At 40.2% G+C, this 23000-nt stretch overlaps 1 protein-coding gene across 4 annotated transcripts; it reads left to right on the top strand.

Moving 5' to 3' along the window:
- Positions 1-7790: 7790 nt before the first annotated feature.
- On the top strand, positions 7791-17522 carry LOC147360788 (aldo-keto reductase family 1 member C4). Of its 4 annotated transcripts, XM_086331108.1 has the most exons (9): positions 7795-8005; positions 9326-9493; positions 10741-10857; positions 12103-12180; positions 12606-12728; positions 13734-13843; positions 14695-14860; positions 15053-15135; positions 17329-17522. In XM_086331108.1, the coding sequence occupies exons 1-9, from the start codon at positions 7922-7924 to the stop codon at positions 17369-17371; spliced, it is 972 nt and encodes a 323-aa protein (XP_086187234.1). In that variant the 5' UTR covers positions 7795-7921; the 3' UTR covers positions 17372-17522. The 4 variants fall into 4 exon arrangements, with proteins under 4 accessions (XP_086187236.1, XP_086187234.1, XP_086187237.1 ...); XM_086331109.1 differs by lacking the exon at positions 10741-10857 and having other exon boundaries at positions 7832-8005; XM_086331110.1 differs by lacking the exons at positions 13734-13843; positions 14695-14860 and having other exon boundaries at positions 7791-8005.
- Positions 17523-23000: the final 5478 nt, after the last annotated feature.

Here is a 23000-nt window from a genome sequence, read left to right as displayed (position 1 = left end):
CATCCGTACATGGCTGCTGGAAAAACCACAGCTTTGACTATATGGACCTTTGTCAGTAAAGTAATGCCTCTGTTTTTTAATATACTGCCTAGGTTTGTCACAGCTTTTCTTAGAAGGAGCAAGGGTCTTTTAATTTCATGGCTGCAGTCACGATCTTCAGTGATTTTGCAGTCCAAGAAAATGAATTTGGACAGAAAATGGAGATTTTAGTTTCAGTGCTAGGTCTGCAATTTATCCTATCACCTTGTACAAATGATGTCTTCTTATCTTCGTTCTCAATGGATGAAATTGCATTATGTGATTATTTTATGCCATTTGGACTGTTTTAACAAAATGCCACAAATTTGGTGTTTTAGAAACAATGAAAATTTGCTTCTCACATTTCTGAAGCTGGAGGTCTGAGGTCAGGGTGCATTCTTGGTCAGGTGAGGGCCCTCCTCCAGGCTTCTTCTTGTATTTTAATGTAGTTAAGGTGGGAAGGAGAGTTCTCCCAAGTTTCTTATATGACTATGATGTTGTTGAAATCTCATCACAAAGGCTCCACCATCATGACCTAATCACCTCTCAAAGGCTCCATTTCTAACACCATCCACATGTGAATTTTGGGGCACAAAAATTAGGGCAGCAATCTTTCATCTCCAAACCATAGTGGTTTTATTTTGCATTTTCCTGAATACTAATAAGGTTTCATCTTCATATGTTTAAACTTCTTGAGTTTCTGTCTTTGTGAAGTTCCTCTCAAGACTTTGTCCACTTTTGCATGGTGTCTCTCATTTGTTTTCTGTGAAACAGAGCATTACTGTACCCTTAAGCATAGGTGTACAGAAAACTCTCTCCAGTTTTCAGATTTAACACAGAGATCAGTTATGTGTCTCTTGATTCTATGGTTTGAGATTCCACCTGCACTCAGCTCAACTGTTGTCTTCTTGGCTGGGCTCTCATGCATTTGCTGTTCAGTTCAGTACAGCTAGGCAGTTCTGCTTTAGCACTTGTCAGAGGAGCCTGCATGCTTCTCCATGTAGTTTTTCATATATATTTGGCTAGAATCTGGTCAACTAACTTGGTTTTCATTTCAGGACAGCGCTGTAATTTCAAGCCAGGGAGAGGGAAAAAATCCATGTCATTATCTCAGCTCAGAAATAAGTCACCACTTCTTTTGGCAAACTTCAGTCTCCATTGGAAATTACAGGTCAGGCCATGTCAAGGGTCAGGTGCATGGTCCCCTGAAAAATTGTTTTTCTGTTTCCATTGAAATTTCATTCGAAAATATATCTGAAACTGATTTTTTTAATGTGGTATAAAAATGATTGCCTATATGTTTCTTTATTTAAATAGAAATCTAAGTGTCTGTGTATTTCATTGATTTTTATTATCAACTCTGTCATATAATAAGTGTCCATAAGTACATTTGTGGCCCTTCTCTTCTATTTAAGTATTCAGTTTTCTGTTCTGTGTTTTTAAAATGGAAAGTAAGTGTTCTTCCTTAGAATGGTACATTTGTCTTTAAGGATATCTTGACTGCTCTTGACTAGCTGTTCTTTTATTTAAAATTTAGTATTACTTTACTGACTTCCACAAAAGATTGTGTTTTAGACTTTGGTTCATGTTGCACTGAATCACTAGATCACTCTGGAAAATGTATTTCTTTAGAAAATTAAGCTTTTCTTTTCATGACTGTGATGTGAATTTTTAATAATTTGTGTTCTTTAATATTTTAAAGACTTTTCATTCATAACTGTTTACACTAAAGTGTTAGTTGCTTTAGTTGTGTCCAACTCTTTGTAACCCCATGGACTGTAGCCCACCCGGCTCCTCTGTCCATGTGATTCTCCAAGCAAGAATGCTGGAGTGGGTTGCCATTTTCTTCTCCAGGACATTTTCCCAACACAGGGGTCTTCTCCACTAAGGCACTGACATATAGGTTTTGTTAGATTTATTATATTAGATAATGAGCAAGTTTCATATCAGATTCCTGAACAGGCTTTCATGGGGAGCCTCCTTCCCACACTGCTTCAGCTGAATGCTGTCACCCTTAGGGCATGTTGGGGAGAGGCAATCAGTCTAGTGTCAGCTCAGGTTCAGTATCGAGTCAGGAGTGTCTAAAGCAGTGTGTTTGGAAAAAGCAAATTTTAGTTTGTTTTCTGTCACAAGTGATTCACTCAGAAAGATAAGGGACTGATGCACTGTAATGTTTGTGAGGTGGACAGAGTAGGAGAAGGTGTGGAAAGAAGAGGTGAGAATTCGTCAGAGGGGCCCAGATTGTTCTCCTGGAAGCTGAGGACAGACACGTCTTCCTGACTCTTCTTGTCTCCATCCAGCTGAAAAGTCTTCCAGTGCCCTGGAGGAGGCCGGCTCCTTCCAGGAGAGGTTAATGTGATTGTTCCTTCCTTCCAGGTGTTTGGGTTTGAACTGAGTCCAGATGACATGAAAGCAATCGATGGCCTCAACAGAAATATAAGATATTATGAATTTCTAATGTAAGTGACTGTTTCACACACACAGTTTTGTTTTGTTTTGTTTTGTTTTGGTAGTAGACAGGTGAGCAGGGGAACTAAGCTTCTTAAAAGCTTCAGTCAGTCCTCTTTTCAGGACTGAAAAGAAAGACAGTCCAGCATAGGAGTCGTCCAGCATAGGAGTCAGCCAGGTACTTCCCGCAGACCTCAAACCAGAAGTTTCCTCCAGGGCTCCATCCTTGATCAACAGAAATGAGACTGGGGCCCAGGAGAGCCCATCAGTAAAATTCCCACAGTTAACATTGTGGTGAATGAATTCACTACTTTGTGCCCCTAATCCCTGTGCCTGGTGTACCTCCTCTCAGAGCCCAGGGAGCCAGGAAACACAAAGGGCACAGTGCCTGCAGCCCACTATTCTTTCAGGGACTAATGAACATGTTTAATGTTTAATTCTTTTCACATCAGGGGAAAATGATTATATTAATTATAAAACTATGTTATAATGAGGCCAGAGTTCATAAATGAATATATCTCTTTCTCTTCCAGTGGTGTCAGTCACCCTGAGCATCCATTCTCTGAATAATATTGACTCTCAGCTCTCCCTGTGGTTCTTCGATAACTTCATACTTCTAGGGTGGTTAAGAACATTTTTGTGCCTGAAAGAGAAGTTTAAATAAAGTGTCTGAACTTTCTGAAACCTTGCCTTTCCTTTTAAAAATAAACTGTTTATGAAACAGCATAGACTTCAAAGTAAGAATACTCTTTTTCCTGATGATTGAAATAATACAGATATATGACAGAATATTTAGATAGAAAAGGGACAGGATAGGGAATGATGATAAGCTGTGCCCACTCAAAAACACTTCCTTTGGTGCATTTACATTGTGATTTTACTTGACAAATATGTGTGTTTGTTCATTTACAAAGACATATAAACTCCAATCTATAGGTTGTATACTTCTTTTGAAACATAGCCTAAGTATCTTGGTAAGCTAAAAATATGATTCAAAAAATCCAGTATTATATTTTGCTTCCTGTATAGCAAGCAGCACATCTTAGTTATTTTTGTAATTTCTTATTTGTCTGCTCATGCTCAGCATTTTGATGAATCCTTACATATTTTGAGTTTATTCAGTGGTCATTCCACAAAACTTTACTGAACATTCTTTAGAAAGACATTGTTATATCAACAAATGTCAATAACTGAAATGAGAAATGTCTTGAGTCATTAGTCTCATGTAGAATGAGACTGTGAATGAAATCATGAGAATTTAACTGTTAGAAATGGGTAAATGTCTGTTGAGATAATTCTGCACAATCTTTTTTTTAATTTTATTTTATTTTTAAACTTTACAATATTGTATTGGTTTTGCCAAATATTGAAATGAATCCGCCACAGGTATACATGTGTTCCCCATCCTGAACCCTCCTCCCTCCTCCCTCCCCATACCATCCCTCTGGGTCATCCCAGTGCACCAGCCCCAAGCATCCAGTATCGTGCATCAAACCTGGACTGGCGTTTCATATATGATATTATACATATTTCAATGCCATTCTCCCAAATTCTGCACAATCTTTCCCATTTCTGTACTTCTGTTAGGCAGAGACACAAGCTACCGTTCACCCCACACAACTTTTCATTTGTACCAAACAGCCTTGAAAATAGAGACAGTGGCTCCCTGTATTTCTCTGGGACAGAAAACACTCATTCCAGGAAGGAAGGGTATTCATGGAACATTTAAGGGCCAGCAAGTCTGCTGATGTGGGTGGAGTTTAGTGAGGTGGGGAGACAGGAGCTGAAGACAAGTCAGAGAGCCAGTGGGGCAGAGGGTCCTTGTCACATAGGCTTTTAAAGGACTTTACTCAGAGGGAAATGGAGAAAGATATTTCCAGAACACTGCTCCTCAAGCCCCTCTCTGATAGCCGATGGCCACCCTGGCCCATCCAGACATCCTGCTGGTCTGAGCCAGATCTGTACCCCTCACTGCCCACTCTGCCCAGCATAGGCGGCCCTTGTCCCAGGGAGAGTGAACTGGATCCAGAGGTGCTGAGGGAGCATTTGCGGGCTGTGGGGCACATGGGCTGCCCAGTAAACTGGCTGAGTCCTGGGCAGCATCTGGCCACCCTCTCAGCCTGTTCCAGGACCAGGAGCGGGTGCGTGTCTCAGGAGAGGAGTCAGGTTCCCAGGCCTCCTGCGGGTCCTCCTGGGTTCACAGCAGCTGCGGGGTCATGACCTCCCAGGGTCGTACCAGGGCTGCAGTGCCCAGTGTGTGGTGTACACGGGTCTCTCCAGGGAGGATCTCTGAGCCCCTGTCACCCCTCTTGTCTGGGGCCCTCCCGGGGTTCAGTCCTCATCTGCCGGCTTCTCTTCCCTTCCCACCCAGCTCTGTGGGGACAAGAGGATTTTACAGCCCTGGTGTGGACAAGTCTTCCTGCTGTTGTCATGTGTTATTAGGAGATGTGACCCTGATGTGCTCCTGGGGTAGCTGAGCTCAGCGTCCTCTTGCCCACCTGGAGCTCCTCCCAGCACAGTTGTGACACTCACTGTGAGCTAAGTGTGGCTCCTGTGATTGTTCAGGAAGAGTTGGTGCCGATTTCTTTTCTTCGTCTCATGGATCAGGCTTCCCAGGTATGGCAGTGGTAAAAAATCTGCCTGACAGTGCAGGAGATACAGGTTGGATCTCAGATCCAGGAAGATTCACTGGAAAAGGAAATGGCAGCCCACTCCAGTATTCTTGCCTGGAGAATCCCATGGCCAGAGAAACCTGTCAGGCTACCATCCATGCTGTCACAAAGAGGGGCTTTGACTTAGCCAACTAAACAGTAACAACAACAGTTCCATGGCTCATGTCATTCTCTTTTTCTTTTTCCACTCTGTCTCTCTTTTTTAGCTTTCTTGTTTCACCTTTCTTTATTGTACGCCTTTTCTCTCTCTTCCTCTGTATGTTCATGACTGGGTACTTGGACAACATACCCACTGTTTTCAGATTTTTACCACATCCTGATTGTCCTTTACTAGGTGGCATGGCATGTGCCTGGTCCGGGATCAGCCCAACAGGAAACTAATGGCAGTTCAGTTCAGTTCAGTTGCTCAGTTGTGTCCAACTCTTTGTGAGCCCATGGACTGCAGCATGCCAGGCCTGCCTGTCCATCACCAACTCCTGGAGCTTGCTCAAACTCATGTCCATTGAGTCAGTGATGCCATCCAACCATCTCATCTTCTGTTGTCACCTCCTCCCACCTTCAATCTTTCCCAGCATCAGGGTCTTTTCCAATGAGTCAGTTCTTTGCATCAGGTGGCCAAAGGATTGGAGTTTCCGCTTCAACATCAGTCCTTCCAATGAATATTCAGGACTGATTTCCTTTAGGATGGACTGGTTTGATCTCTTTGCAGTTCAAGAAACTCTCAAGAGTCTTCTCCAATACCACAGTTCAAAAGCATCAATTCTTCTGTGCTCAGTTTTCTTTACAGTCCAACTCTCACATCCATACATGACTACTGGAAAAACCATAGCCTTGACTAGCAATGTCTCTGCTTTTTAATATGCTGTCTAGGTTGGTCATAACTTTCCTTCCAAGGAATAAGTGTTTTTTAATTTCATGGCTGCAGTCACTATCTGCAGTAATTTTGGATCTCCAAAAAATAAAGCCTGCCACTGTTTTCACTGTTTCCCCATCTATTAGCCATGAAATGATGGGACTGGATGCCAAGATCTTAGTTTTCTGAATGTTGAGCTTTAAGTCAACTTTTTCACTCTCCTCTTTCACTTTCATCAGGAGGATCTTTAGTTCTTCTTTGCTTTCTGCCATAAGGGTCGTGTCATCTGCAACTGAGTTCATTTCTGAATCAACAACATAGCTGACCCATGGATGACTCTGGTTATGGGGAATTTATGACTGTTTTTGAATGCTTTACTATCCCCCAAATCCACACCTGTTATACTCAGTGTTTAACATGGTCTAGTCTTGTTTCTCCACCGTACTCCTTGTCCCTGTCCCCACATATAGAAATCCCTCTGTAGCTGTAAGGAAATACCCCCGCTGCTCTTCAGTTTAAGTTCAGAGTTAAGTGAAAGGGACACCAGTCTTCAGTCAGCCCCCAAGTAGGTGGGAACTTTGCACATAAGGATTTCTGTCATCAGTTTGTTTTGAGGGAGACAACTGGGTGCTGAGCTGCTGCCGTTTACAGATCAAGACACCACCGTACAAGTCAGAGAAGAGGTGAATGTGAATAAAAACACACGTAAATGTCCTTCTGCAGTTCTGGATCTTTCCTAGTTGCATGTTCACTTTGTAGCTGTAGATCTTTGACTGTTCCCCAGAATGCCTATGACATTTTCAGCTGCTTTCTGTTTCCATACTTCCTTCTCCAAGGGAGACTTCACTTCTCCTACCTCACTATTTTGCTGACATCACTCTGTGTGTTAAACTATATTTTCCTTCACAACATCCCCTTGTACTAGTGCATCATGATTTCCCTTACTCTTCTCAATTTTGTTGCAGTTTCAGTTGTTTATAGATTTTCCTTTTATGAATAATGTTGAGCAGGATAGTAAATTATGTAAGTATTTGTCAGCTACATTATGAGTGTTTTTTAAAAAATTATGTAACAAAGTCCATGGTATAAACACTCAGAGACTGTTTGCACACTGCACATGGTAACCAATAATTATTAATATTTAGTCTCCTATAAACATCTTGCCAAATATCTGGCTTTGGTATCCTTTTCAGGATTTTACCCTTGTCAGATCTGTAAGGGTTTCTCAGGTGGCTCAGTGTTAAAGAATCTGCCTGTCAATGCAGGAGTTGTAAGAGAAGTGAGTTAGATTCCCTGGGTCAGGAATTTCCCGTGGTATAGTAAATGGCAACCCACTCCAGTATTCTTGCTGGGAAATTCCATGAACAGAGTAGCCTGCCAGCTACAGTCCATGGGGTTGTAAAAGAATCAGACAGGACTTAGCAACTAAAACTTCCACCAGTACAGGTCTATAAAGCAAAATAATTTTGCTGGTGGGAAATGTAAAAAGGCAGTTTGTTTTCATTTGATATTTTTATTCTTTATTAAGGGATTACATTTTGAAAAATGCTTATTAAATATTCTTTCAAATTGTGTGACTTGCGTGTTTGTATGTACTACAAAATAGTTGTTTCAAATGATGTTTGATCAAGAGTGGGCTTCTTAATTAGAAAAATGAAATGACTGGCCTTGGAGGTTTCTGTGTAACATATGGTCAATAATTGTTCTGCACATCTCATCATTATATAACTTAAGACATTCTGATAAGAAAAAACAAACAAGCCAAGTGGCTAAATACTCCTCTTACCCTGTGGGACTCATTTAATCCTTCTCCTCCTACAGTGTGTCTGCTAACATTGGACAGTCAGCTGGGGCGTTAACTTCCTGTTATTTATAACCTCTGAAGGCAAAAGAAAAAAATCAGTCTGATTACTCAGTGGAGCAACAAACAATGGATCCCAAAGGCCAGAGAGTGAAGCTTAATGATGGCCACTTCATTCCTGTCCTGGGATTTGGAACCTTTGCACCTCCAGAGGTAACATTAGTGGCTGTGGGTTGAAATATAAATAGTAAGTGAATGTAACATGAGAGGAAGGGCCTTGGGTTGTCAAGCACTGAGCTCCTGTGTGACTCTGGGAGATTCCACTAACCAGGCTAGAACCATGCCCTGTGAAAGGGGAGAGAGCATTCAGTCTTCACTCTGCATCAGGATCTGAGGCTGTGCTCACCTGCAGATTACTCTGGGTTCCCCTCCAGTTTCCGCCTCTTTCCCAGATTGGCAGAAGAGGTGGGGCTCGGCTGTCAAGAACGCTGTCAACTGCTTTGCTTTGAGGGGGATTGCAATGGTGGGGTTTCTCTGTGTATTTAATTAGTTCAAAAATTCTTTGCTCCTTCTGAAAAGACATGACCCAGAGAAATATTTGAGGTAAAAGTTCTCAAATATGAGGTGACTGAAAACTAATGGGAGACAATTTCTTTTCTACTGTGGGGTGCCTGTTTGGTGCTAAGCAAGACACTCCAGCTGTGCCTGTACTTCTGTTTCTGCTTGGAAACTTCTTCTAATGGAAAACATAGTGTCATTTGAGGGGATAAGCTACAGTCTTACAGGAAAGGTTTTGCAATGTTTCCTTGGGTGTTGTAATATGTTTTTATTAAAGTATAATTTTCAGTGCTTGGTCATAAGAGGAGTCTTGGTGATCATCAACAATGGATCTTTTATAAGAATATAGCTTTGTACACCTTGAATAGATAGAGTTTTTATTTAGTGTATTCTGTGTGGCTTCACTGGTAAACAGAGGTCTCAGTAGCTTTCACCTGCTTTCTTGATGCTTTTACCAGGCAACTTACACCTTTATTGATTTTGCTTCAAACATCTCACAGTATAAATCATATCCATGACTACAAACTTATACTGAGTCTTATGACTTATTCCAGCAAATTTCTGAAACTTGAAGTGGTCTTGGGGTCCTCTTATGCCAGCAATCAACCACTTATTGCCTGGTATTAAATGTTTCTGCACGTCCATTTAGTTACTTACTAGGAATGAAGCAGATGACAGACGATGAGATGGTTGGACCACATCACTGACCCAATGGACATGAGTTTGAGCAAACTCCAGAAGATAGTGAAAGACAGGGAAGTCTGATGTGCTGTAGTCTCTGATGTCTCAAAGAGTTGGCCATGACTTGGTGACTGAGCAACAACAATGTTCAGGGAAACTGTCGTGGCTACATCACCACACATACAGAACTAACCAAAGGCACACAAAAAAGTGGGTTCTTGGGAAGATCAACCTGGGCCTTAGCAATATCTTAATCATGTGGATATTTAACTTGTACTTTTGTTGCTTATGTAGGTTCCTAAGAGTGAAGCTCTGGAAGTCACCAAATTTGCTATAGAGGCTGGGTTCCGCCATATTGACAGTGCTCATTTGTACCAAAATGAAGAGCAGGTTGGCCAGGCCATTCGAAGCAAGATTGCCGATGGCACTGTGAAGAGAGAAGACATATTCTACACTTCAAAGGTGCTGTGTGTTTTGTGTGTACACATGTGTGTAAGTGATTGTGTGCAGGTGACAGGTAATAGGATCAGTAGTTGTTTGGTCAATGGTGCTTATTGCTACAACTTTTTTCACACATATTTATATATTAAATCTAATATCCTTCTCCACCAAACCATACTCTCCCACCAAATAAAGAATGTGATTATACCCTTCTCATCATCGGTGTGTTCAAATTTTAATTTTAAATTAGTCACTTGCTTCTCTGCGCCTATACCAGAGCAATGTGATTTAGTATGGGCGAATGAATCAGACTGAACAGTTGTCAGATTATAGCTTTCCTTATCACCTGGTAGACTTTCTAGAATTTCTTCTCATTCTGAATCAGTTCTTAGATCTGTCAGTATGAGAGCATTAGGACAGGCACTTTGTGTATCACACAAGATCTAGCCGAAATGTCTTTACTTATCTTCCACCCATGTTAATATGTTCAAGGTCTTCTGTATATAACATATACAGTTATGTAAACAGCAAGATATTAATTAATTTTGAGAGATCTGATTGTTTGACCCAGTTAGAGCAAGTTTGTGAGCAGGTTTCACATTCTATCAAACATAATCAGATGATGAACATGGTAATTTTTCAATAATTCTTTTTATCTCTTGCTTCATTTCACTCCATTGTGATTGATGTAAGAATCTGTCTGATTCAACTGATGATAATTTAAGCAAATAATAAAGCTTACATGGGTAAGCTAGATCAAAAAGGACCTCAAAAGGGAAATGAACATCTTTCTTGAGGTTATTTGTTTTAATCAGTAAAAATGTCTAAAGTGTTAGACATAATCAATCAGTTGTGTCCATCTCTTTGTGACCCCATGGGCTATAGCCTTCCAGTTTCCTCTGTCCATGTAATTCTCCAGGCAAGAATACTGGAGTGGGTTGCCATTCCCTTCTCCAAGGGATCTTCCCTACCCAGGGATCAAACCTGGGTCTCCTGCATTGCAGGCAGATTCTTTACTGTCTCAGCTACCAGGGAAGCCCCCAAATGTCTAAATATTAGATGAAAGCATAAAAAAAAATTACCTGAAGTATTGAAATTCCCTGGGGGTCCAGTGGTTGGGACTCAATGTATTATTGCCATGAGCCTGGGTTCCATCCCTAACTAGGGAACTAAGATCTCTTCAGCCTCACATTTAGGGCCCCCCATGCCCCCCACCAAATTACCTAAAGAATTAATTTAACACAGCTTCTATTGTTTAACCTCTGCAGCTTTGGTCCACTTCCCTTCGTCCAGAATTGGTCCGACCAGCCTTGGAAAAGTCACTGAATAATCTTCAACTGGACTATGTCGATCTCTATATTATTCATTTTCCAGTGGCTCTGAAGGTTGGCAATCTATTTTTAAAATCAATCACATATATATTTTTTCTTGCCTCAGAATGCTTATAAACTTGCATGGATGGTTGACAAGATTTTTCTTAGTAGGTTGTAGGGAAGCCCTCACTATGGCAGAATCCTCCCAAATAATCATTTGTGGTCATCTTTTTACTGAGTTTCTTTGAATACGTTACCTGCTTCCCAGAGAAAGGAGTTAAATAATCTGACTCAAAAACTTGTGAAAATAAAATAGGCAAGTTCAACACACAGTCAAGATTATGACTCCTGAGTCTCTGGGGATTTCATGAATCCAGAGTTTGGTGCAGCCGTGGTGAGCATGACACTGCCTTACATTGAACATGATGAATTTATCTGCTCTTTCAAGTTGAGCAGATTTGGTGCTCTTTCTGTGTAGGTCTAAACCTCCCAGCCTTTATAGGGACTTGGGAAGCTTTGCCTACACTGATGTCTGTTTTCACGATGTTTGTAGACTGCACTCAACCACTAAGAACTGTATCATGTAGAACTCTTGATTTTAAGTTATAGAAATCTACTCAAGCTATCTGATGCAAAATAGCTTGGAGGACTATGAAGATGGCAGGTCCCAACCATGGAGATCTAAGGATTTGCAGTACTCTTCAGAAATGTCTTTTAAAAAAAAAAAAAAATCTTTATCAAGCCAATCCTCTAGGTTTGCTTTACTTTTACTGAACATTTTCCATTGGTGGCAAATATGGCCTTGGGACAGCTCAAAGCTCATGGTCATGAACATTTGAAAGCATGTCTGGATCGTCCACATTCCATATCAACTTAAGGAGAGCCTTTCTAGTTCACATACCTGCCCTAGGATATCAGATGCTCAGAGGGAAAAGGAAGTCTGATTATCTAGCCCAGGTCAAGGCTGCAATTTTTATTCTGGAAATAAAGCCATGTAGCTTACTGCTATCCCTAGCTCAAAAGAGGCATTTCAAAAGAGACAATTACAGGAAACAAACAAAATTCACATAAGCCAATATGCATCCCATTAAGATCTACAAAAATTTTATTTATTACAACAGATAGTATGTGTAAGAGATTAGAATAAGCCTCCCTCTAAAGACATTGCTTACAACTCCATATGCAATCATTGCAAATATTAGTATCTAGAAAGTTATAAACCTACCTCATGATGGTTTAATCCCTGGTGCCTGGCAGGCTGGCTAAATGTGGGGAAATTACTTTGTGACATCTCTAAAATGACTGCTTCCATTTCAGCCAGGGGAGACACTTTTCCCAACAGATGAAAATGGAAAACCAATATTTGACTCAGTGGATCTCTGTCGCACATGGGAGGTGAGTCTGGGGAGGAGAGAACCAGGGGAGGAGCCAGGAGAGGGGGAACCTCCTTCATCTCTTCCACTTGTGAGAATGGGCTGTGGACCATCACACTCAGCAGTTCATGAATCTAAGGGTTGTGATGCTAGGGTTGTGGGGGAGGAAACCATTGCTGAAATGTTCACAGAAAGGAATGGAGGAGGAGAATTTTGGCCAGTAAGACAAACTTCTATTTCCTTCCACATGACGTCTTCCCTGAGGTTTTTCTTAAGAGGAGATGGTAATTCTTCATGTATCATGACCTTCTTCCCCTTTTTCCTTCCTTATAATCAATGCTAATTCTTGACAGGAGACATTTTTTACAGATTGTTTTTCAGCTTTTATTCTTGTTCTATTGCTCATTCCAAGTTACTGTTCATGACTTCACCACCCCTCCCTCCCAGGCCCTGGAGAAGTGTAAGGACGCAGGGCTGACCAAGTCCATCGGGGTGTCCAACTTCAACCACAAGCAGCTGGAGAAGATCCTGAACAAGCCGGGGCTTAAGTACAAGCCCGTCTGCAACCAGGTAAGCAGCTCGGCTCCTCTCCCTCCTGCTCTTCAGAACCTCCTTCTTGCCCTGGCACCTGTCTGTCCTCCCCTCTTCTGTGAACAGAAGATTCTAGAGAACAGGACTCACAATGGTATCTGTGTTTGATAATGTCTGGGTAGAAAATGTGGGAGACTTTTCTGTTAAATTGTGGTGGGGACTGAGGAAAGGTAATGGAGGTGAAATGGGTTAGACTAGACATGCAGAACTAAAGAAAGGAGGTGTTTCCCTGAGCTGAAAGCATGACCAGAAGTTGATGTGAAAGTGCTCAGAGGGAACTGTGTACAGGAAGAAAGACAGTGAACATATGAGTTTCCCAAGTGGATCATCAGTAAAGACTCTGTCTGCACTGAAGGAGAAGCAGGCTCCATCCCTGGGTCAGGAAGATCCCCTGGATGAGGAAAAGGCAACTCACTCCAGTATTCTTGCCTGGGAAATCCCATGGACAGAGGAGCCTGGCGGGCTACAGTTCATGGGGATTGCAAGAGTTGGACAGGACCTAGTAACTAAACCACCACCACCAAAGAAAAGTCATATAAGATGGGTTTCAGAGTTGTATGGGGTTTGAATGACTGAATCCTTAGCCTTGGTGTTTTGGCATTTATGAGTACAGTACAGAAACAGGCAGGCAGCACTGTACAGAAAATGTACTAGAGATGATGAAAATCATCCAGGTAAGAGGGTGAAGGTAAAGGATCATGGTGATGCTAACACTAGATGAAATATTTCCTCTGAAACATTTACTCAAATGTAGAGCCCACCTTGTGATTTTCTCCGTCTTGAATTGGTTCTCCCACCTATGTCTATCATAAAATTAACTATATAAACACACTTTCCTCTATTTTTCTCTTGATATTGATATTTCCAGTTTACATATAGGTTGCAGTTTTTCCTTTAGCATCTTTTAAACTTTTAATCTTCCTCTATCCTGTTAATATTACCTTTTAGTATAATCTGACACTCTTCTTTGTTGGCATTCTACAGGTGGAATGTCACCCTTATTTCAATCAGAGCAAACTGTTGGATTTCTGCAAGTCACATGATATTGTTCTTGTTGCCTATGGTGCTCTGGGATCCCAACGACTAAAAGAATGGTATTGAATCCTATTGAAGACAAGTGGGAGTTTTTTGATGAAATAGTTTAAATCGTACAGTACTCAGATAACCCTCATAGGCAGAGGGGAGAAAGGGGAAGGATGGAAAGAATTCTTCTCTTTTATTTTCCCAGCTCCCAGACAATTTTTCTACATTGTATTAGTCATGTAGATTCATCAGGAACAAATGTCTGTATTAAAATCTCTATATAATCCCTCTTTGAGGCCAAAGACACAAGCATATTTCATGATTTACTTATCTATTAACTAATGAACACATTTCTAAAAATATGCATTTCTAGCCTCACTTACCATATGTTTAAAATTGGGATAGTAATATGCAACTTCCAGATCTATCATGATGGAAAAAATTCAAATATGAAGCATTTTTCTAAAAGATCCATAGAAGACTAATGGTGAAATGAATAGCTCTCATTTTGAGACTATTCAATTTTGATCAATATCCTAGAAAAGTGAAAAGTAAAAAAAAAAAAATCCTAGTCTTTTCTTTCTCTTTTTCTATTCATGGTGGTTAAAGAAGAAAAAAAGTAAAAAAGAAATAAAATCCACCTGTTTGGCAGCACTGGCTTCAACTCAAAAATGCATCCGAATCACCTGTATAGCTTTGTAAACACAGAATGGGAGGTGACACAGTTGTGGTTCTGATTCAATTGGTCTTCAGCTCAGCCATGGAATTTGTATTTCTAACAAGATCCCAAGTGATGCTGATGCTGTTGGTCCATGGACCACACTTTGAGAAGCACTGGTCTAGAGTGGACCTACTTGGTCTGTTTGGGAAGTTGCCTCACAAATAAGTCTCAGCTCCTCGGCATTTCTGAATTTCCTTCTAGGGTGAACCCAAACCTCCCCTTTCTCTTGGAGGACCCAGTTCTCTCTGCCATTGCCAAAAAGCACAGGCAAACCCCAGCTCTGGTTGCCCTTCGCTACCAGATACAACGTGGGGTTGTGGTTCTGGCCAAGAGTTACAACAAGAAGCGGATCAAAGAGAACATACAGGTGATGAGAGGGGCTGTGGGCAGAGGGCTCCTAGGAATATCCTTCACAAGAGTCATTCTTTGTCCAACTGAGGACAGATACAGCTTTCCTGTCCCCTCTTCTTGTCCCCATCCAGTTGGAAAGTCCTCCGGTCTCCAGGGGAAGGCTGGCTCCTTGTGGGGAGAGGTTAATGCGATTCTTCCTTCCTTCCAGGTGTTTGACTTTGAACTGACTCCAGAAGATATGAAAGCAATCGATGGCCTCAACAGCAATATGAGATATAATGAGCTATTACTGTAAGTGACTTGCAGACATTTCACACAGTTTTCTGTAGCAGGCAGGTCAACAGGGAACTAAGTTTTGTCAAAGCTTAGTTTGAGGGAGACGGTCCTAATTTCCAGCATAGGAGTAAACCAGGGGCTTCCTGCAGACCTCAGACCAGAGGTTTCCTCCAAGGCTCCATCTCTGACCAACAGAAATGTAACTGGGGCCCAGGCCAGCCCAGAGATGACATGGAGGTGAATTCACTACTTTGTACCACTCATCCCTGTGTCTGGTGCACCTCCTCTCAGGGCCCAGGCACCCTGTGGACACAGACAGCACAGTGCTTTCAGCCCACTATTCTTTTAAGGACTTATGAAAATATTTCATCTTCAATTCTTTTTATGCATCAGGGGGAAATGATTATATTAATGATTACTATGTAATAATGAATCCATCCTTTTGCATGTTCATGTTTATCCTAATGCAATTGTAAAATGCCATGCTTATGTTTTTATGGAGGAGGGACCTACAAAGGCCACTGTGCATGGGTACTGAGAGGTCACAGTGGGCCTGCTTCAACCCCCCCACCACCCCCCAGCCAAGAGTCTAGTCGCTTTTCTCCCTAGTGGGCATTTCTTTACCAAGCCATCACTAATTTCTTTCAAATTTAGCTCTTCATTGGCCTTTTTACCCTGTTCCAATTTCCATTTCTTCATCCTTATAATATCACCAAATGAATCACAAGTAGATCATGAGCTTAACTGACCCTCCAGTGAGTCATGGCTGTGTCCTTGGCAGGACACACTCAGGTAAGATCGTCTGGTCTCTCTGGTTTTTTGAGTCCAGACTCACCCCAGTGTAGCATTTGTCCACCAGGGCTCCATCCCATAGGGAGCCTCTACCTCCTTGACTTTGACTTAGTCAGTACCATGGAATTTCAACTGCCTAATTACTGCATGTGGTTGTCAGGACTGAAGAGACAGAAGGCTAATCAAACACAAAGAAGTTGAAAGGGAGTTTAAAGAGAAGAAAATACAATTTAGTGATAAAACAAACATTTAGTTTTAAATGAAAGATCTCAAAACTCTCTTGTTTGTAAAGCTGTATCTTGATAAATGAAAAAAGATGGATCCTTTTCTGTTCTCAGCCTTTGAAGTATATTTCTATGTGCTCCTTCATTAAGCTGTGAATGCCTAGATTTGCTCATATTTGTGGGTTTAGGTCAACAGCATGGTTCTTTTGATATGGAATTGCTCAGAATACACTCTTTAGTGAATTGAATTGAAAAGGACAAATTTAGAAAGAAAAATGAGAATATAAGAAGCAGAAGACAATGGTAATGCTAATTATGAACAATAAGCATTCTCATAAATTATACAATAATTTATTCTCTAATTATGATCACTCAGATGAATGTGGTATCTCTTCATTATATTAGAAGCTCCTCACCAGGGGCACCCTGTGTCCTGGCTTCAGTAGTTATTTTCTGAATGTTGTGTGAAAAAGATCAACCAATTCCTTAAGGGTTTTCCTTTTCATCATCTAGGGTCCTATGTTTTACCTATGGCTGAAATGACCTCCACCTTTAGCGGTCGTTCATTTTATAAAAACTTTCCTTACTATTAAACATTTTTTTAAAAAGTTATTTATTTTTGGCTGTGCTGGATCTTTGTTGCTGCATGGGCTTTTTTGTCTAGCTGAGGCAAGTAGAGGCTACTCTGTAGTTGCGCTTCATGGGCTTCTCATTGCAGTGGCTTCTTTTGTTGTGGAGCACAGGCTCCAGGGTGCACAGGCTTCAGGAGCTGTGGTCCCCAGGCTCTAGAACACAGGCTCAGTAGTGGTGACGCATGGGCTTAGTTATTCCATGGCATATGGGATCTTCCTGGACCAGGGATCAAACCCATGTCTCCTGGATTGGCAGGCAGATTCTTATCCACTGAGCCACCAGGGAAGCCCCTAGCCATAATTCTTGGGCCCTTTTATAAACTGTAACCTGGGTCAAATTACCTGTCACTGTGGAGGGAATATTACATGTGGATGTTGGGACTGGACTTGCAGGTCCAGTGTACACGTGGAGCAGGCATCTGCATGTGTGCTTGTTGGGGGAGAAGGAGGGACGTGTTTGTAGATTCAGAGTGTCAACCCATCCTGACTGCAACACAGAGCCAAGCTCTCTATGAAAACATGACAGATTTAATAAATTAACACTCCTCTTTCTCTTTCAGGGGTGTTGGTCACCCTGAGTATCCATTTGTTGAAGAATATTGACTGTGAGCTGTACACGTGCATTCTACCAGAACATCTTGCTTCTAGGGCTGTGAAGAGGATTTCTGTACTTGGTAGAGGTGCTTAAAAAAACTGTCTTCCACTTCAAAAACTTGCCTTTCCTTTATTAAAAAATATTTTATGAAATAGTGAAGGCTTGAAAGCATTGATTCTTGTCTTCCCCAATAATTAAAATAATAGATGTAAAAGCTACAGAAAATTTAGAAAATAAAAGGGAAAGTTTAGAAAATGAAGCTAACCTGTGATTAATCCATTTAGTAATACTTAACTTTGGTGCATTTTCCTTTGTCAGTGAAATATTAGTCAGTTGACCTAATAAAGAAATGGAAAATTTTATTCGATTTAAATGTGAGGATTAATACCTTCAAGGAAGAGCATCTCAGAAAGTTCTGAGAACTGTTCTGTCCATTAGAGGTCTAGGTATAGTTGTGGAAGTTTTTAGAAAGAAGGCTGTACATCAAATGACATATTTATTGACAGTGTACATAATCCATATCTAAGCATCATCGTGCTGGGTCATGGAACCCCTAACAAGGTCAAGATAGAATGCTCTCTTTTAAGGAACTGTCTTACTGATGCTGGGAGAATGTTGCTTTTTATGGTTGAGCAGGTCTTCCCTCTGATGGGGGAGGTCTGATCCATGCGTCATACAGACACATAACTCACAGTGAGGAGAGAGGAGTGCAAAGGGCAGAGAAGAATTTTTTGTTGCTGAAGTTTATCTTCTTTTCACAAAATATGTAATTTATTTCACACTTTCGTAATTTTCCTTTCCAACTGTGTGTGCATTCGTGCTAAGTCACTTTAGTCGCGTCTGACTCTTGGTCACCTTATGGACTAAAGCCTGTGAGGCTCTTCTGTCCATGGCATTGTCCAGGCAAGAATACTGGAATGGGTTGCCATGCCCTCTTCCAGGGGTCCTTCCCAATCAAGAAATTGAACCTGCGTCTCCTGCATTGGCAGGCAGGTTCTTTACCACTGGTCCCACCTTGTGTATTTATTTATAAATTGAAATAATATTCAGCACACAGATTGCATACTTATTTTTTACTTGGCTTAAGTATCTTGGTAAGCTATGACATAGTATTTTAAAATTCCAGTATTATATTTTGCCTATTGTAAAGCAGTGCATCATATCAAATTATCCAATTTTAAGTCATCTGCCCATGCTCAGCATTTTTTTAAATTAATTAATTTTTTTATTGAAGGATAATTGCTTTACAGAATTTTGCTGTTTTCCGTCAAACCTCAACATGAATCAGCCATGACAGTGAAAGTGAAGTTGCTCAGTCATGTCCGACTCTTTGTGACCCCGTGGACTGTAGCCCACCAGGCTCCTCCATCCATGGGATTCTCCAGGCAAGAATACTGGAGTGGGTTGCCATTTCCTTCTCCAGGGGATCTTTCCGACCCAGGGATCGAACCCAGGTCTCCTGCATTGCAGGCAGACACTTTAACCTCTGAGCCACCAGGAAGCCCAAAAAATATACATATATCCCCTCCCTTTTGAAACTACCTCCCATCTTCTTCCCCATCCCACCCCTCTAGGTTGATACAGAGCCCCTGTTTGAGTTTTCTGAACCATACAGCAAATTCCCATTGGCTATCTACTTTACATATGGTAATGTAAGTTTCTATGTTACTCTTTCCATACATCTCACCCTCTCCTCCCCTCTCCCCATGTCCATAAGTCTATTCTGTATGTCTGTTTCTCCATTGTTGCCCTGTAAATAAATTCTTCAGTACCATTTTTCTAGATTTTGTACATATGTGTTAGATTATGGTATTTATCTTTCTCTTTCTGACTCTCTTCACTCTGTATAATAGGTTCTAGGTTCATCTACCTCATTAGAACTGACTCAAATGTGTTCCTTTTTATGGCTGAGTAATATTCCATTGTGTGTATATACCACAACTTCTTTATCCATTCATCTGTCGATGGACATCTAGGTTGCTTCCATGTTCTAGCTATTGTAAATAGTGCTGCAGTGAACAATGGGATATATGTGTCTCTTCCAATTTTCGATTCCTCAGGGTATATGACTAGGAGTAGGATTGCTGGGTCATATGGTGCTTTTATTCCTAGTTTTTTAAGGAATTTCCATACCATCTTCCATAGTGGCTGTAACAGTGCAAGAGTGTTCCCTTTTCTCCACACCCTTTCCAGCATTTATTGTTTCTAGACTTTTTGAGGGGGCTATTCTGACTGGTGTGAGGTGGTATTTCATTGTAGTTTTGATTTGCATTTCTCTAATAATGAGCAATGTTGAGCATCTTTTCATATGTTTGTTAACCACCTATATGTCTTCTTTGGAGAAATGAATGTTTAGGTCTTTTTCCCACTTTTTAATTGGGTTGTTTGTTTTTCTGGTATTCAGTTGTATGAGTTGCTTGTATATTTTGGAAATTAATCCTTTATCAGTTGTTTCATTTGCTATTATTTTCTCCCATTCTGAAGGTTGTGTTTTCACCTTGCTTATAGTTTCCTTTGCTGTGAAAAAGCTTTTAAGTTTAATCAGGTCCCACTTGTTTACTTTTTTTTTTAATTTCCATTACTCTAGGAGATGGGTCATAGAGGATCTTGCTTTGATTTATGTCACTGAGTGTTCTGCCTATGTTTTCCTCTAAGAGTCTTAGAGTTTCTGATCTTACATTTAGGTCTTTCATCCATTTTGAGTTTATCTTTGTATATGGTATTAGGAAGTATTCTAATTTCATTTGTTTACATGTAGCTGTCCAGTTTTCCCAGCACCATTTATTGAAGAAGCTGTCTTTGCCCCATTGTATATTCTTGCCTCCTTTGTAAAAAATAAGGTACCCATAGGTGCATGGGTTTACTTCTGGACTTTCTATCTTGTTTCATTAGTACCATACTGTCTTGATGACTATAGCTTTGTAGTATAACCTGAAGTCAGGAAGCTTGATTCCTCCAGCTCCATTCTTCTTTCTCACTGCTTTGGCTATTCGGGGTCTTTTGTGTTTCCATATGAATTCTGAAATTTTTGTTCTAGTTCTGTGAAAAATGCCATTGGTAATTTGATAAGGATTGTACTAAATCTGTAGATTGCATTTGGTAATACAGTCATTTTCACAATATTGATTCTTCCTACCCAGGAACATGGAATATCTCTCCATCTGTTTATGTCATCTTTGATTTCTTTTATTAGTGTCTTATAATTTTCTGTGTACAGTTCTTTCATCTCCTTAGGTAAATTTATTCCTAGATATTTAATTTTTTTTTGTTGCAATCATGAATAGGATTGATTCCATAATTGCTCTTTCAGAGTTTTCATTGCTAGTATATAGAAATGCAAGTGATTTCTGTGTATTGATTTTGTATCCTGCAACTTTGCTAAATTCACTGATTCACTTCAGTTCAGTTCAGTCACTTAGTCACGTCCGACTCTTTGTGACTCCATGAACTGCAGCACATCAGGCCTCCCTGTCCATCACCAACTCCTGGAGTTTACCCAAACTCATGTCCATTGAGTTGGTGATCCCATCCAACCATCTCATACTCTTGTCATCCCCTTATCCTCCTGCCCTCAATCTTTCCCAGCATCAGAGTCTTTTCAAATGAGTCAGCTCTTTGCATCAGGTGGCCAAAGTATTGGAGTTTCAGCTTCAACATCAGTCTTTCCAATGAACACTGAGGACTGATCTCCTTTAGGATGGACTGGTTGGATCTCCTTGCAGTCCAAGGGACTCTCAAGAATCTTCTCCAATACCACAGTTCAAAAGCATCAATTCTTCAGCGCTTAGCTTTCTTTATATTCCAACTCTCACATCCATACATGATTACTGGAAAAAGTATAGCCTTAGCTCTAGTAATTTTCTGATATCTTTAGGGTTTTCTATGTACAGTATCATGTCATCTGCAAACAGTGAGAGCTGTACTTCTTTTCTGATCTGGATTCCTTTTATTTCTTTTTCTTCTCTGATTACTGTAGGTAGGACTTCCAGAACTATGCTGAATAATAGTTGAGGAAGTGGACACCCTTGTCTTGGGCATCTTAGAATCAGGGATCTTAGGGGGAATTCTTTCAGTTTTTCACCATTGAGAATAATATTTGCTGTAAGCTTATCATATATGGCCTTTACTATGTTGAGGTAGGTTCCTTCTGTGCCCATTTTTTGAAGAGTTTTAATCATAGACAGGTGCTGAATTTTGTCAAAGTTTTTTTCTGCATCTATTGAGATTACCGTATGGTTTTTATCTTTCAATTTGTTAATATGGTGTATCACACTGATTGTTTTCCATATATTGAAGAATCCTTCCATCCCTGGAATAAACCTAACTTGATCACGGTGTATGAGCTGTTTGATGTGTTGCTGAATTCTGTTTGTTAAAATTTTGTTGAAGATTTTTGCATCTATGATCAGCAGTGACATTGGCTTATAGTTTTGTTTTTCTGTGTTGTCTTTGTCTAGTTTCAGTATTAGGGTGATGGTGGCCATGTAGAACGAGTTTGGAAGTGTTCATTCCTCCGAAATTTTTTGAGAGTTTTAGAAGGATAGGCATTAGCTCTTCTCTAAATGTTTGATAGAATTCTCCCGTGAAACCGTCAGGTTCTGGGCTTTTGTATTTTGGGAGATTTTTGATCACACCTTCAATTTCAGTGCTTGTATTTGGGTTGTTTATAATTTCTATTTCTTCCTGGTTCAGTCTTAGAAGATTGAATTTTTCTAAGAATCTGTCCATTTCTTCCAGGTTATCTATTTTATTGCCATATAGCGTTCATAATAGTCTCTTATAATCCTTTGTATTTCTACAGTGTCTGTTGTAACCTCTCCTTTTCCATTTCCAGTTTTGTTGATTTGATTCTTCTCTCTTTTTTCCTTGATGAGTCTGGCTAAGGGGTTGTCAATTTTGTTTATCTTCTCAAAGAACCAGCTTTTAATTTTATTAATCTTCAATATTGTTTCTTTCATTTCTTTTCCATTTATTTCTGCTCAGATCTTTATGATTTTTTTCCTTCTACTAATTTTGGTTTTTTTCTTCTTCTTTTTCCAATTGCTTTAGGTATAAAGTTAGGTTGTCTATTCAATATTTTTCTTGTTTCTTGAGGTAGGATTGTATTGCTATAAACTTTCATCTTAGAACTGCTTTTGTTGCATCCCATAAATTTTGAGTTGTCATGTTTTCACTGTCATTTGTTTCTAGAAATCTTTTTATTTCCCTTTTGATTTCTTCAGTAACCTGTTGGTTATTTAGAGATGTGTTGTTTAATCTCCATGTGTTTGTGTTTCTTACAGTTTTTTTCTTGTACTTGATATTTAATCTAATAGAATTGTGGTTGGAGAAGATGCTTGATACAATTTCAGTTTTCTTAAATTTACTGAGGTTTGATTTGTGACCCAAGATGTGGTCTATCCTGGAGAACGTTCCATGTGCACTTGAGAAGGTGTATTCTTCTGTGTTTGTATGGAAAGTCCTGAAGATATCAATGAGATTCATCTCATCTAATGTATCACTTAAGACTTGTGTTTCCTTATTAATTTTCTATTTTGATGATCTGTCCATTGGTGTGAGTGGGTGGTAAAGTCTCCTACTGTTATTGTGTTACTGTCAATTTCTCCTTTTGTGTCTGTTACTGTTTGTCTTATGTAT

The sequence above is a fragment of the Bos grunniens genome, chromosome 13, assembly GCF_055505025.1.
Source record: "Bos grunniens cultivar Pamir isolate PY7600 chromosome 13, Bosgru_T2T1.0, whole genome shotgun sequence".
NCBI classification, from domain to species: domain Eukaryota; kingdom Metazoa; phylum Chordata; class Mammalia; order Artiodactyla; family Bovidae; genus Bos; species Bos grunniens.
This window is presented reverse-complemented; position numbering and strand designations above follow the sequence as displayed.

What these genes read in the sequence shown, in the direction of transcription:
- LOC147360788 (XM_086331108.1), top strand. Translation starts at nt 7,922, where the DNA reads ATGGATCCCAAAGGCCAGAGAGTGAAGCTTAATGATGGCCACTTCATT. An exon ending in GAACCTTTGCACCTCCAGAG is followed by an intron (nt 8,006 to 9,325) that starts GTAACATTAGTG and finishes TTGCTTATGTAG; the next exon opens with GTTCCTAAGAGTGAAGCTCT. An exon ending in ATCTCTGTCGCACATGGGAG is followed by an intron (nt 12,181 to 12,605) that starts GTGAGTCTGGGG and finishes CCTCCCTCCCAG; the next exon opens with GCCCTGGAGAAGTGTAAGGA.